General features: G+C 49.6%; 1 protein-coding gene across 1 annotated transcript in view; it reads right to left on the bottom strand.

The window, feature by feature from the left end:
* The window catches only part of LOC132779722 (SCO-spondin-like), a 165,375-nt gene that overhangs the window by 37,061 nt on the left and 113,955 nt on the right, over positions 1-14,359 (bottom strand). The window contains exons 71-78 of the mRNA XM_067470583.1: positions 13,774-13,947; positions 12,183-12,380; positions 9,881-9,977; positions 8,311-8,534; positions 5,728-5,880; positions 5,151-5,317; positions 4,253-4,407; positions 1,668-1,883 (exon numbers count right to left, since the gene is read on the bottom strand). Coding sequence (XP_067326684.1) covers positions 1,668-1,883; positions 4,253-4,407; positions 5,151-5,317; positions 5,728-5,880; positions 8,311-8,534; positions 9,881-9,977; positions 12,183-12,380; positions 13,774-13,947 — 1,384 coding nt within the window. The remainder of the gene's footprint in view (positions 1-1,667; positions 1,884-4,252; positions 4,408-5,150; positions 5,318-5,727; positions 5,881-8,310; positions 8,535-9,880; positions 9,978-12,182; positions 12,381-13,773; positions 13,948-14,359) is intronic.

The following is a 14,359-nucleotide window of genomic DNA, read 5'->3' as shown; positions in this document are numbered from 1 at the left end:
GGAGACCACTGTGGCCGGCCAGGAGTGGGGTTCCAAATCAGGCTCTGGGACCTCCTCATCCTTGTGGCCCTCTTCTTTCCTTACCTGGGAGGACAGAAATAGGTTCCTTCGTGGGTCCAGCCAGGGCTGTGATGAAAAACAAAGGATTCAGACTCAGCTTGGACAGCTACAGGAGGCCCTGAGTGCTAGTGTTGGCCACCAAAGGAAGCGTATGCCTCTCTGGGCAGCAAGCAACCAAGCTATCATAGCATTGTATGAGCCCCTTCAAAGGCCATCCAGTCCACCCCCATTGGGCCTTGTAGGCATCCGCAATCCAGTCAATCCCTACAGATGTTTTGGACGGATGTTTTATCATTTTAGTCACTCTCCTCTGGACACATTCCATTGACATGCTGGAATGTGTCCAGAGGAGAGCGACTAAAACGATAAAAGGTCTGGAGAACAAGCCCTATGAGGAGCGGCTTAAGGAGCTGGGCATGTTTAGCCTGAAGAAGAGAAGGCTGAGAGGAGATATGATGAGGGCAATGGATAAATATGTGAGAGGAAGCCACAGGGAGGAGGAGGGAGCAAGATTGTTTTCTGCTTCCCTGGAGACTAGGGCGCAATGGAACAATGGCTTCAAACTACAAGAGAGGAGATTCCATCTGAACATGAGGAAGAACTTCCTGACTGTGAGAGCCGTTCAGCAGTGGAACTCTCTGCCCCGGAGTGTGGTGGAGGCTCCTTCTTTGGAAGCTTTTAAACAGAGTCTGGATGGGCATCTGTCAGGGGTGCTCTGAATGCAATATTCCTGCTTCTTGGCAGAATGGGGTTGGACTGGATGGCCCATGAGGTCTCTTCCAACTCTATGATTGTAGGATTCTATGATCAAGGGTCTGGAGAACAAGCCCTATGATGAGCGGCTTAAGGAGCTGGGCATGTTTAGCCTGAAGAAGAGAAGGCTGAGAGGGGATATGATGAGAGCCATGTATAAATATGTGAAAGGAAGCCACAGGGAGGAGGAGAGAGCAAGCTTGTTTTCTGCTTCCCTGGAGACTAGGACGCAATGGAAGAATGGCTTCAAACTACAAGAGAGGAGATTCCATCTGAACATGAGGAAGAACTTCCTGACTGTGAGAGCCGTTCAGCAGTGGAACTCTCTGCCCCGGAGGGAGTGTGGTGGAGGCTCCTTCTTTGGAAGCTTTTAAACAGAGGCTGGATGGCCATCTGTCAGGGGTGATTTGAATGCAACATTCCTGCTTCTTGGCAGAATGGGGTTGGACTGGATGGCCCATGAGGTCTCTTCCAACTCTTGGATTCTATGATTCTATGATTCTAAGGAAAGCTGGACAGAAGGTGGACAGACAGAGACAGAGACTGAGAGTACTAGTTACAAGGATTTGTGTTAAGGTAGTAAAGATGGAGGCGATGGCTGGATGGGGTCCCCAATGCTTCTTTTGCAACCCCCAAACCTTCCCTTATACCTCTCGAGTTCAGCTCATAATGAGTCCAATGTGAACCCTCAATATGGGACAACCCCCACCCTGTGGAAACATGAGGCAGTTTCCACAGAGTCCCTCTCAAAGACACAAATGCTCTTTGTGGCCATCTGGTTAGCTCCCAATGCTGACCACCAAAGACCACTGAGCCCACAAATGGCAGCTGTTCTCTGCCACCCTTCACCTTCACAGTCCAGCGCCTGGCAGTACTTGATGTCCACCCGAGGGCCGAGGCAGTCCTTGCCCCCACTGGCCGGAATGGGGTGGGAGCAGTCACGGTGCCTGGTCATGTTCCCCAGGCCACCACAGGTCAGCGAACAGGGGCCCCAAGGGCTCCAGGGGGAGAAGCCCCCATCCACCGGGCAGAAGGCGAAAGCACACTCCAAGCGTCCATTGAAGCAGGAGCTGAAAGGAGGAGGAGGAAGAGGAGGAGGAGGAGGAAGAGGAGGAAGAGGAGGAAGAGGAGGAAGAGGAAGAGGAGGAAGAGAAGGAGGAGGAGGAAGAAGAGGAGGAAGCAGAGGAGGAAGAGGAGGAGGAGGCAGAGGAGGAGGAGGAGGAGGAGGAGGAAGAGAAGGAGGAGGAGGGGGAGAAGCAAGTATCAGGACCATGGCTAAGGTGCAGCACAGTGATGGACATTTACACAACATTTACACAAATGATCATAGAGAGTTTCATCTATGCTGACGATCGTGCCATCACCGCTCAAGCAGGAAGCTTGAAATGGTTGCACAGATGTTCTCTGAAGCTTTAGGTGCTCTCACTGCCTATTACAGGGGAAACCAGCTGACTCGGAATCCATCTAAAACACAGACGTGTGCTTTCCAACTCAAGAACAGAGAAGCATATCCAGCTCTGAGGATTCCCTGGGAAGGAATCCCACAGGAGCATTGCAGCACACCAAAACACCTGGGAGTCACTCTAGACTGTGCTCTGACCTATGAGAAGCACTGCCTGAATATCAAGCAAAAAGTGGGCGCTAGAAATAACATCATACTAAAGCTGACTGGCACAACCTGGGGATCACAACCAGACACAGTGAAGACATCTGCCCTTGTGCTTTGCTACTCTGCTGCTGAATATGCCTGCCCAGTATGGAATACATCCAGGGGCGGCTCGTCCATTACGCGAAGTAAGCGGTTGCAGAACCCTTTTTTTGCCAGGGGCGCAGAGGCGCCTCTGCAAATGCCCCTCGACCGCCACTTGAGGAGTGCCCCCTCAGCTCACAACAGCCCTAGCAGTCCGTGGGAGCCTCGGCTGTCTTGCCTCACTGCCAGGCAATCCTCTTCCCAAAGGGGCCGGCCCTTGAGCCTCGCCTAGCCCCTCTTGTTCCTGCTCCACCCGGCCACTGGGTGAATGAGCAGAGCTGGTGCTCAATCGTTCTCCGCGTTCGATCCCTTCGCCATGACCGGCTCTCTTTCCCAATCCCCCGGTGCTCCACCCGCCTCCTCTCCTCTCCCCAATCCGCGGGTGGGCCAAGGGGCGGAGCTGCCGCGCCTGGCCCTCTTCGGGTCCGGAGGCGTGTCTGAAGACCCCAGCGTGTGCACCAAAAGTTGCCTCTTCTCCTGACTTTCTCTTCAGCCATTGGGACCAAGAGGGAGAGAGAGAGAGAGCCCCTCCGGCTGAAGGTATCTCCCACCTCCGCTCCCTCCTTTGTTTTCGCGCCTACCTTCTGGAAAGGTGGGCATCTCCACCTCTCTCTCTCTCTCTCTCTCTCTCTTGGTCCCAATGGCTGAAGAGAAAGTCAGGAGAAGAGGCAACTTTTGGTGCACACGCTGGGGTCTTCAGACACGCCTCCGGACCCGAAGAGGGCCAGGCAAGGGAGCAAGTGCGGCAAGTGTAGTTACTGGGATGTATAGTTCACCTACAATCAAAGAGCATTCTGAACTCCACCAATGATGAAATTGAACCAAATATGGCACACAGAACTCCCACGACAAACAGAAAATATATATCAATGATTGGTTGGGGGGAGGGGGGGTGGCGCCAAAATACTGTTTGCTTACCGTTGAAAATTACCTAGGGCCGCCTCTGAATACATCTCACCACGTTAAAACAGTGGATGTGGTTCTTAATGATATAAATAAATAAATAAATAAGTGCAGGCCACCCAGATCTCTCTCACACAATCTGGAGCTCTATTCCAACTTTCCTCTTTGGGACTCCCAGAATCCCTCAGCCACAAGGGAACACATTTATTTATTGAAATATGTCTCTCACATCCTCAGAGCAATTTACACTTAACTTTAAAATAATAGAGATTACTTCTGGGTTAGAGATGGCGCTGTTTGTCTTAGTGGCCCCATGATTTTTGTCTTTGGAAAACCAGACTAAATATAATAATGACTTAAAACACTAAAAAATTAAACTATATACATCGGAATGTGAGAAAACCTGGGCAAGTCACACTCCTTCCGCTTCAGGCGAAGTCAAAGGCCAACTCCCTCCAAAGAACGCTTGCCAAGAAAACCTCATGAGAGGTTCAGCTCAAGGTTACCACGAGTTGGAAGCAACTTGAGGGCATACACACAGCAACAATGTGAGGCACACATTTTCCCTCCACAGACACAAGCTCCAGACCACAAGACTCTATAAATATCAGACAGAAGTCTGACAGAGGGACTGAGAGACCAAGTAGTAGCAAAAAGGGTTTGGGAGCTTTTGGGTTTTGGGATTTCCAACCTGTGGGATACTTCCCTCCTCCATCGTGGACACCTTGGCTTCCCAATGGCAGGCAATGCATGCATGCAACCTGTATGCAATGAGAGCAGACTCACCAGTTGCTGCAGGCAGAATGGAGGGTGCTGTTGGGGGCCACCTCGTCCCCTGGAAAGAGTGTCCGGCCTTCAGCATCAAGAATGGCTGTAGGGTGGCCCATGGAGTGGTTGTGGAGCATCCTTATGGCTTCCTCGCTGAGGATGCAGGGGCATTCCTGACCCAGGAAAGAAGAGGAGGAAGAGGAAGGAGGAGGCAAGGAAGACTGAGTGGATACAGTGGGTAGCTAGGTCTCCTCCAACCCAAAACCATTGTTTGGAAATGATGTTGACAGTTTCCCCATCAGAGCTTTCAAAGTCTTCCCCTTCCCAGTCAGCTCAGGCAAAACCAAGCTGCTGCAGCATCTTCTAACTTAGTTCCCATCTAAGGTCGGGCCTACACTGCCATATAACATTCACCATCTTGACCACACTCAGATTGTGTGTGTGTGTGTGTGTCAGGAGCAACTGGAGAAACTGCAAGTTGCTTCTAGTGTGAGAGAATTGGCCATCTGCAGGGATGTTGCCCAGGGGATGCCCGGATGTTTTACCATCCTGTGGGAGGCTTCTCTCATGTCCCTGCATGGGAAGCTGGGACTGACAGACAGGAGCCCACCCCATCTCGCAGATTCGAACCAGGTCAGCAGTCCTGCCAGCACGAAGGTTTAACCTATTGCTCCACTGGGGTCTCCTCCACAACACTCAGATGGCAGCAGATGCACCTGGTGAGTGGCGATAGGTCCCCACTCTTCTTCTGTGTGCATCAGGTGCTAAACTTCACTGCCTTTGATGCATCATCTGCTTTCCACTGCCTTGTCTATTAAGCCAAGCTGGTGGGCCCCCAAAGTAGAGCTCTCCCTGAGAATCAAAGCCCAGCAGCCCAAAACAAGGGGAAAGGAAAGGGGTCTGGAAGGGCCCCCACCTGGACGCAGGCACCTTGGTGCTGGTAGGTGCCCACTGGGCAGTGGCAGCCCTCTTCACAGCCGTCTGAGAAGCAGTCCATGCGCCCAGCCAGGTGAGCACAGCTGTAGGGGCAGCCCTCCTCCTTCAGGCACTCCCGGTACAAGCGCCCCACCGGGCAGCCCACTTCTGCAAGGGGAGGGAAGGGAAGGGTGTCAGGAGCAGGGGCCACTTCCTTGGAGACTTGGGCAAGGCACCCCAAAAGGATGTGGGAAGGGAAGGAGCAGCTACCCTTGGATCTATGTCAGGGCTGGGAAAACTTCAGTCTTCCAGGTGTTTTGGATTTCAACTCTCACAATTCCTAAGAGCCAGTAGGCTGTTAAGAACTGTGGGAGTTGAAGTCCAAAATACCTGGAGGGAGGGCCCAAGTTGGCTCATGCCTGCTTTAAGGTTTAAACTAAAGTCCAGAGAAGATGCTCCATGCCCTCCAACACAGTGCAAGCAGAGCTTCCTGACATCCCTCCCTCACCGCCAGCAAAGGTCTGCCATTCATCCCCACAACAACCCTGTGAGATCGCAATGGCCCTGCCCTGACTCACCGAGGCAGACGTGGGTGTTGCAGGTCTTGCTCTGGGGGGCAGCTGGGCCTGGACATGGTGGGTGGTGGCACCTGTGGTAGCGCACCTGCTCTCCTCCGCCACAGGAGACGCTGCAGGGGCCCCACGGGGACCAAGGCCCCCAGGCTTCCTCCTCTTCCTCTGCAGAAGCAGCAAAAAGAAGAAAACATTTGGGAGAGATCCCCCACCCAGGGAGAAAAGAAGAGAACCTCCACCTTTTTTCTCCTCTTCCCCCTGGAAATGTGAACATGTTAAGCAACCAGCCAGGCCAAAACCCAGCTTGCACTGAAGTAGCCAACTGGACAGTTGGCCTCTAAGCTGAATGCATCCTTGTATTAATTTATTTCATATAGCAAATATTCTTTTGTGCTCATCTCCCAAAATAGGGACCAAAGTGAACTCATGCTGTGAGCAAAAAACAGATGCATGAAACAAATCATGAGTTGTGATATTAAAGTATGCTACAGGACCTTCTTGGTGTCTGCCATGGGACTTTGGAGGAGGTTTGCTTTTGTCTTCCTCTGAGGCTGGGAGAGTGTGCCTTGACTGAAGCCATTCAATAGGTTTCTGTGACTGAGAAAGTTTTATTCCTGCCCTGTCTTCTCAAGCTAGACCCACACTTGATTCTTGCTGGCAGTGGTTCCCAACCTGTGGTCCATGGACCACCAGTGGTACCCAAGAACAAAAATATAGTCTGCAACCCCACCATTACTACACCATTGCCTTGCAACCACGTGGTAACAAGAATGACTGGTCTTGCAAAACTCTCTTCTAGTTCCGAGGCAATGGGGATGTTGGAAGGGGAGAGGCTGACTACCCACAAAAGATTACTACAACCACATCAGATCTAGATTGCTAAATATAGTTTTCTGTGGGTGAGCAGATGGCGACTACTGGATGGCATACGTTCTGTATCAGAAACTAGAGCTGATGTGGTCTCTCCAATGCCATTTTCTGAATCCGCACCCCACATAACCAAACAAACTCTGGAGTGGACCAAAAACTGGTTCGTAACCTTGTATTGTTGAAGGCTTTCATGGCCAGAATCACTGGGTTGTCGTAGGTTTTTTCGGGCTATATGGCCATGGTCTAGAGGCATTCTCTCCTGACGTTTTGCCTGCATCTATGGCAAGCACCCTCAAAGGTTGTGAGGTTGTAACCCTTTTGGTACGAATGTTGGTGAGTGGTCCCTGGTCAAAAAAAGGTTGGGAACCACTGTTTTAAGGGGTGCTGTGCCATTTCTTGTCTGTCCTTTTTTTCAAAGTACTTTTTCGTATTTTTCTGTTGTGCACATTTGGGCAAACTTGGGCTGGCCAAATGTTTTGGACTTGGATTGTGGGAGTTGAAGTCCAAAACACCTGGAGGGAGGGTCCGAGTTTGCCCATGCCTGCATAGGTGAATGCCAAGCCCTTGATCAGAAACTGCTACTATTTCAAGCCAATTGTTGATGCTCAATAGTTGTTTTTATATTGTGTTATTTATCTGTTGGAGCCCCCGGTGGCGCAGTGGGTTAAAGCACTGAGCTGCTGAGCTTGTTGATCGAAAGGTCACAGGTTCAATTCCGAGGAGTGGCGTGAGCTTCCGCTGTCAGCCCTAGCTTCTGCCAACCTAGCAGTTCGAAAACATACAAATGTGAGTAGATCAAGAGTTACCACTCCGTCAGGAAGGTAACGGCACTCCATGCAGTCATGCCGGCCACATGATCTTGGAGGTGTCTATGGACAATGCCAGCTCTTCGGCTTAGAAATGGAGATGAGCACCACACCCCAGAGTCAGACATGGCTGGACTCAATGTCAGGGGACAACCTTTACCTTAGAATCATAGAATCAAAGAGTTGGAAGAGACCTCATGGGCCATCCAGTCCAACCCCCTGCCAAGAAGCAGATACTTTTATGTATCTGTTCGTTTTATATTGTTTATGATACTGTTTTACAAATTTCAGTGTGTTGTATTTTAACTATGTTGATCGGGCTCGGCCCCATGTAAGCCGCCCCGAGTCCCTTTGGGGAGATGGAGGTGGAATAAAAAATTAATAATAATAATAATTTGAAACACAGCAAGATGAGTCCACAGCAGACACTCTGCTGGCTGCTGCATTGGATCACACGTCGGACCCTTCCCAAGTGCCTAGGACTGTGTGATATATCAGCGGATAATGCGAGCAGATCCCAGTAAGGTGGCCTTTTGCAGCTGGCAGATGGTAATCTTGTCAGCGCCTATTGTGTTTAAGTGCAGGCCAAGGTCTTTAGGCACTACACTCAGTATGCCGATCACCACTGGGATCGGCATACTGATAGAGTCAGTATGCCAATCTTTGCAGATAGAGTCTTTGCAGTTCCATCTTTAAATCCTCATATTGTGTTCGCTTTTTCAATTGTTTCTCGTTAATCCTGCTGTCACCTGGGATTATTATTATTATTATTATTATTATTATTATTATTATTTTCCTAGCTGGGCAAGAGCCCCACCCCCACTGCAGCGACTGAGAAGATACTCCCCTCCCCGATAAAGGAGCCCCCTCCATCTTCGCTCACCCTGGCAACTCTCCCCTCTTCCCCATTTACCTGGGCAGTCTTCTCGGTGCCGACAGGGCCTCCGCTGCTCTGTGCTGCCCAGGCAGCCCCGTCCCCCGTTCTGTGGGGGTGGGCTGCTGCACTCCCGGAAGCGAAGCTGGGCCCCCTCCCCACAGCTCCGTGTGCAAGGAGACCAGGGTCCCCAGGGGCTCCAGCCGCCATCCAAATGGCACGAGGGGTCAGTGTGGCACTGCAGGTGGCCAGACACACAGGTGCTGTAAGAGAAATTGCAGGATGGAGGGGGGAAAGGAGATCAAGGATAGACCCTTGAGATGGCCCTCATGGGATTTGTGGGTGGCATCTACAGGTGGAAGTGGCAGGTGAGACTCTGTGCACCCAGGTGGCCCATGTTGTGACTCAGCTGAAACCACAGACCCAGACTGATAGTGTTGTGACTCAGATGGGGTCTCAGAGTGACTCCGATGAGGATGATGGGATTCAGGTTCACAATCAGGCTCAAAATGTTCCTGTTGTTGACAACGAGGAACAGGGTGTGCAAGTTCAGTTTCCCACAGCAGGGAAGGATGTTGCTGATCCTGAAACTAGCCAGGTGCAAATGGACTCAGAAAAGGAGGACAGTTCTCAGCCTGATAGTAGACAGGAAGGCAACCAGGCTGACACCAACGAGCAGCCTGACCTTGAGGAAACAGGAACCTTAGATCGGGCTGATCGTTTGGAATTCAGAATTCGAAGGAGTGTGAGAATAGCCAACAAGAAGGAGGTCAGAGGCCAAAGAAATACTTTCATGTATTGTGAAGGGTATTAAGCAGTGTGTTTGAAAAAAAACCTTTGACAGAGCAACTTCTCGCTCAAGCAGCTTGGGCTTGTTTGCCTGTGTCCATGGTCTTGGGATTTTGTCAAGTTCTCATGGGACTTTGTTTCATTGGTGCCTCTTGGAATCCTGCTTTACAGTGCTATGTTTTATTGATCTTTGGAACATTACTTGCTTTTACAAACTTTTCATCTTTTACTTTTTAATAAACTACAAAGACTTCAGTCTGTGTGCAGTTCTGGTGATTTCAGCAAGGTGAATCTATTCTTAGGTGCAACAGCCCAAATAAATCATCCCCTTAAAGGTTTGGAAACATGTATCCCTCTGAGGGAGTTGGAGATGTTCAGCTTGGAGAAAAGAAGGCTTGGAGTGGATGTTTCATCTTTAAATATTGGAAAGACTGTCCCATTGCCGAGGGAGAAAGTTTGTTTTCTGCTACTCTGGAGAGCAGGACACAGTGGGGCCATGGGGCAAAGAGCAGGAGAAGAGATGCCACCTAAACATTAGGAAGAACTTCCTAAGGGTCGAAGCTCTCCAGAAGTGGAATGTGCTCCTTGGAAGTCTGGTAGAAGGCTTGCAAGTAGAGGCGAGAAGGACATCTGTCAGAAGGCTTTTGGGTGGTGTCTTCCTGCATGGTAGAATGGGCGCTCTACAATTCTGTGAGTCCTCTCAAATATCTCCATCAGGGTTCACCTAGGCAGGGAGTGCTTCAGCATCCGATTCCCCCATGGGAAGAGGTTGGACTAGATGGCCCTCGGAGGCCCCTTGAAGGACCTTCCCTGAACTCACCAGTTCTGGCAGGGCCCGGACACAACTTCACCAGGCTGCGCAGACTCCCAAGGGGCCAATCCTGCCCAGAGAGAGAGGTTCCTTTCTTCAGGGGCCCCTGAAAGGAAGGGGAAGATAAAGAGGCTGGCTTTGTGGAGAACTCTCATCCTGGCCTCCTCAAATTATGCCCCAAAAAATCAGTTAAGAGGGCCTAAAACTAAAAAAAATGAACACTTTATGCATGTGGAATTCCAAACTGAGGAGATCCAATCCAAAGCTTCTCTGGCCCAGCGCCCAGTTTGCCACGTCTCTCTACTGTCTCCCTCCAGGAAATGGTGAGACTGCACTGTGGCTCCCTTGAGATTTAGGGCAGGAGATGGCAAACCAGTGCTCTTGCCATGTTTTGGATTCTAACCAGGGTCAGTCAATCCTCTGCAGGGCTAGGCAAATGGCATGGAGCCGCGCAAAAGTGCAAACCACAGGGCAAGGACAGGGTTCAGCACCATGGATAGCTCTCCTGACCCTCGGGCTATGTTGGGCTCTATTTCTCATGGATTTATAAGAGACAATTGATTGCGGCCTTTTTGGATTCTGCACCTTATCCCCTTATCCCTGCTTTTTACTATATATCTTTTGTGTGTCTTTACATTCAACTGTGGACTTACTCTGGACTCGTGGAATGCTCTGGTCATAGATGGCTTCAGCTCTGGGGTGTAACAGTTACCGTCATTGCTGAATTTGTTTGGTTGGTTTGTAACTGTTTTTACTAATTATAATTGTTATCTCTCTCTCTCATACACACACATACTATCCATCCCCTGCCACATGTTGCTGTGGCCCAGTCTGTGTATATATGTGTGTCTACATATATATGTGTGTGGTTTTGCAATTACGTTGTAATGGGGGTTTTTTTTGGCTTTTTACGTCTCTTCTGCTGTGTTTCTCAGTGTTTTATGAGTGATGGTCACTTGTTGGCCTGATAGGTGTCTTGTTTCCAAATTTGGTGTCAATTCATTCAGTGGTTTTTGAGTTATGTTAACCCCCAAAAATGAATATTACATATATACATATATGTGTGTGTGTGTGCGCGCGTACATACACACACACACACACACACACACACACACACTAGCTGTCCCCTGTCACGTGTTGCTGTGGCCCAGTCTGTATATGTGTTTCTTGTGTGTATATGCATATATGTGTGTGCATATATTTGTGTATATATGTGTGTTTGTGTATATATGTGGTTTTGCACATGCGTTGTAATGTCTTTTCTGTTTTTTGGCTTTTTAAGTTCCTTCCGCTGTGTTTTTCTGTGTTTTTATGAGTGATGGTCACTCGTTGGCCTGAGGGGTGTCTTGTGTCCAAATTTGGTGTCAATTCGTCCAGTGGTTTTTGAATTATGTTAATCCCACAAATGAACATTACATCTTTATTTATATAGATATTACCAGCTGTACCTGTCATGCGTTGCTGTGGCCAACCTTCCCTCCCTCTTTCTCTCCTTCCTTTCCTCTTTTTCTTTCCCTTCCTATTTATCTTCTTCTTTCTTCCATCTCTACCTGTTTTCTTCCTCCCTTTCTTTGCTCTTTGGTTACATCCTTCCTTCCCTGTATTTTTCCTTTCACTTTTTTATTTCCTTCTCTCCTTTCTTGCTTCTCTACCTTTCTTTCTTTCCTTCCTTCTTTCCCTCCCGCCTTCATTCCTTTCCCTCCTTCTCTCGTTACTTCTTGACTGTCCCTTCCAACTCTATTCTGTAAGTCTATTTAATTTGTATTATGTAGTAATATATAATAGTAATATTACTATATATATTATATAGTAATCTATATAACAATATATAAAATATTGTATTTATATCTTACATAGAAAGAAGGAAAGGAAGAAGGAAGGAAAAAGGAAGGGAGAAGGGGAGGAGGGAAAGAAGGGAAGGAAGGGAAGGAAAGAAGGAGGGACAGGAAGGAAGGAAAAATGAAGGAAGGAAAGGAAGGAGAAGGGAGGAAGGAGGAAGGAAGGAGGAGGGAAAGGAAGGAGGAGGGTGAAAAAAGGAGGGAGGGAAACTAAGGCGAAGGAAATGAAGAAAGGGAAAGAAGGAGGAAAGGAAGGGAGGAAGGAAAGGAAGAAGGGACAGGAAGGAAGGGAAGGAGGGAAAGAAGGAAAGGAAGGAGAAGGAAGGGAAGGAAGGGGGAGGGACAGGAAGGAAGGAGGGGGGAAGGGAAGGAAGGGGAAGGAAGGAAGAAAGGAGGGAGGAAAGAGGGAAGGGAGTGAGGGAGAGAAGGAGACTCCCTGCCTGGCTTCCCTTCAAACAGAGAGGGGTGCTCACCCAGCCAGGCCTTCTGGTACTTGCAGCGACACCGATCAGGAGTGGAGCAGACACCGTCCTGGAGGAGCTCTCCTTGGGGGCAGGCGCAGGATGGCTGGCAATGGGGACCCTCCAGGCAGGCGGAGTCCGGGCGCAGGTCCTCGCAGGAGCGGGGGCAGGCCTTGCCACAGGGGAGGGACACCTGGCCACCCCCACAGTCTGGAGGAAGCCACAGGGAAAGGACTCAGGGCACGCTCCTGGGACCCTCCAAGCTGAGCTTCCTCCCCACAACAGAGTTCCCTCCATTCGTTCTCCCAAGGCGGACATCCCTATTATTGGATCCAAATTCACCGCCACGTATGAACATGCACGTGCACAATGCCAGCAAAGAGGAATTTTCAAAGCTACAATGAGCAGGCTGTAAGGCGCTCGTAATACCCTTGACTCTCATGCTCACCCTTTTGGGCCTAATGTAAGGTAAAGGTTTTCCCCTGACATTAAGTCCAGTTGTGTCCAACTCTGAGGGGTGGTGCTCATTTCCATTTCTAAGCCAAAGAGCCAGCATTGTCCGTAGACACCTCTAAGCTTCAGGGAAGGACGATCCACCATCAAACAATGTGTAGTATTGCAACATCTCATAGAAAAATACTCCTCCCACAGTCCATCCTCCCTCTTGCTGTGTTTATAGACTTCTTTGGATTCCATCTCTCATACCAAGCTATGGGAAAAGCTTGGGTCCACCTCAATAGACAGACGACTTCTACAACTACTATGAATACTCCATGAAGGAACTGCTCTGAAAGTAAGATGCAGTCCCCAGGGCCATCTTACCAAAGCAGTCAAAACTGAGAAAGGTATCAAGCATTTTGGCCCCACTACTATTGAATTTCAATGGTGGAACACCTATACAATTTGGACTTCCACCCTCCAAAACTAGCAGGGGGGCATCTATCCACTATATGCTGATGACACCGTTCTTCTTTCTAGAACTCAAGTTGGACTGAGAGCATTAATGAATTACTTCCAGGCAGAACAGCTCCATCTCCACTTTGAGAAAACTAAAATGATGGTATTTGCTAAAAGACCCAAGAAGCACAACTAGAGAATAGATGGAAACAAAATAGAGCAGGTTTCAAGTTTTAAACACCTGGGAGTAGCCCTCCATAGCACCAACAGCAGGAAAGCTTACGCAGAGTATGCAGCAGAAACAGAACAAAAGAGCTCCAAGGTCATGTGGACACTATGTATGACTGCATGGAGAACTGGTACCTTCCCGCCGGAGCGGTACCTATTGATCTACTCACATTTGCATGTTTTCAAACTGCTCGGTTGGCAGAAGCTGGGGCTAACCATTGGAGCTCACCCCGCTCCCCGGATTCAAACCTGTGACCTTTTGGTCACAAGTTCAGCAGTTCAGTGTTTTAACCAACTGCACCCCCCCCCGGGGGGCTCCTTAGGCCTAATGACCTTGCCAAAATTAGGGGGCGCATTAGACTCGATTAAATATGGGTATTAAGGTAGGGTGGCCTTACAGTCCTGCCAAGGGACATGTTCTGGGGGCAAAGCAGTGTACCTCTTGGACCCCTCACTTCACCCCTGGTGCCCAGCTCACCTTCACAGGCGGTGGTTCCGTTGTGGGGGCACGGGAGGCTCTGGCGGCCCTCTCCGGCACAGGGCAGCCCCCCAAAACGGGCAGGAGGGTTGCTGCACTCCCTGCTGCGCACAGACTCCCCTGCACAGGCCTCGCAAGGGGACCACGGACCCCACGGGCTCCAGGCTCCGTCCACTGTCAGGGGCAAGGCACAAAGAGAGAAGCCGTGTTGCGTTGGCTCACCTCATTTGGCAACCACAATTTTACCTCTTACTCTTAAAGGGAAATAAGGCATGGGAAAACTTGAGCTCTCCTCCAGGTGTTTTGGACTTCTATTTATCTATTTATTTACAGTATTTATATTCTGCCCGTCTCACCACGCAGGGCACTCAAGGTGGATCACAATGCACATATACATGGCAAACATTAAATGCCATAGACACACAACCTATATAGACATTGACACATAAAGGTTACTTAACTTTCCAGATTCATGAGAGTATGCTTTTTGGTGGAGCTGTCGCTTCAGCATCCACTTGTGACACCGATGGAGTACTTCCTCATTCTTTTCCATGCTGCTGGAGAGTTTTATGGTATCATAAATTAG

Source organism: Anolis sagrei, chromosome 6 (genome assembly GCF_037176765.1).
Source record: "Anolis sagrei isolate rAnoSag1 chromosome 6, rAnoSag1.mat, whole genome shotgun sequence".
Lineage (NCBI taxonomy): Eukaryota > Metazoa > Chordata > Lepidosauria > Squamata > Dactyloidae > Anolis > Anolis sagrei.
The sequence above is the reverse complement of the archived record's forward strand: the minus strand, read 5'-3'. Positions and strand labels throughout refer to the sequence as shown.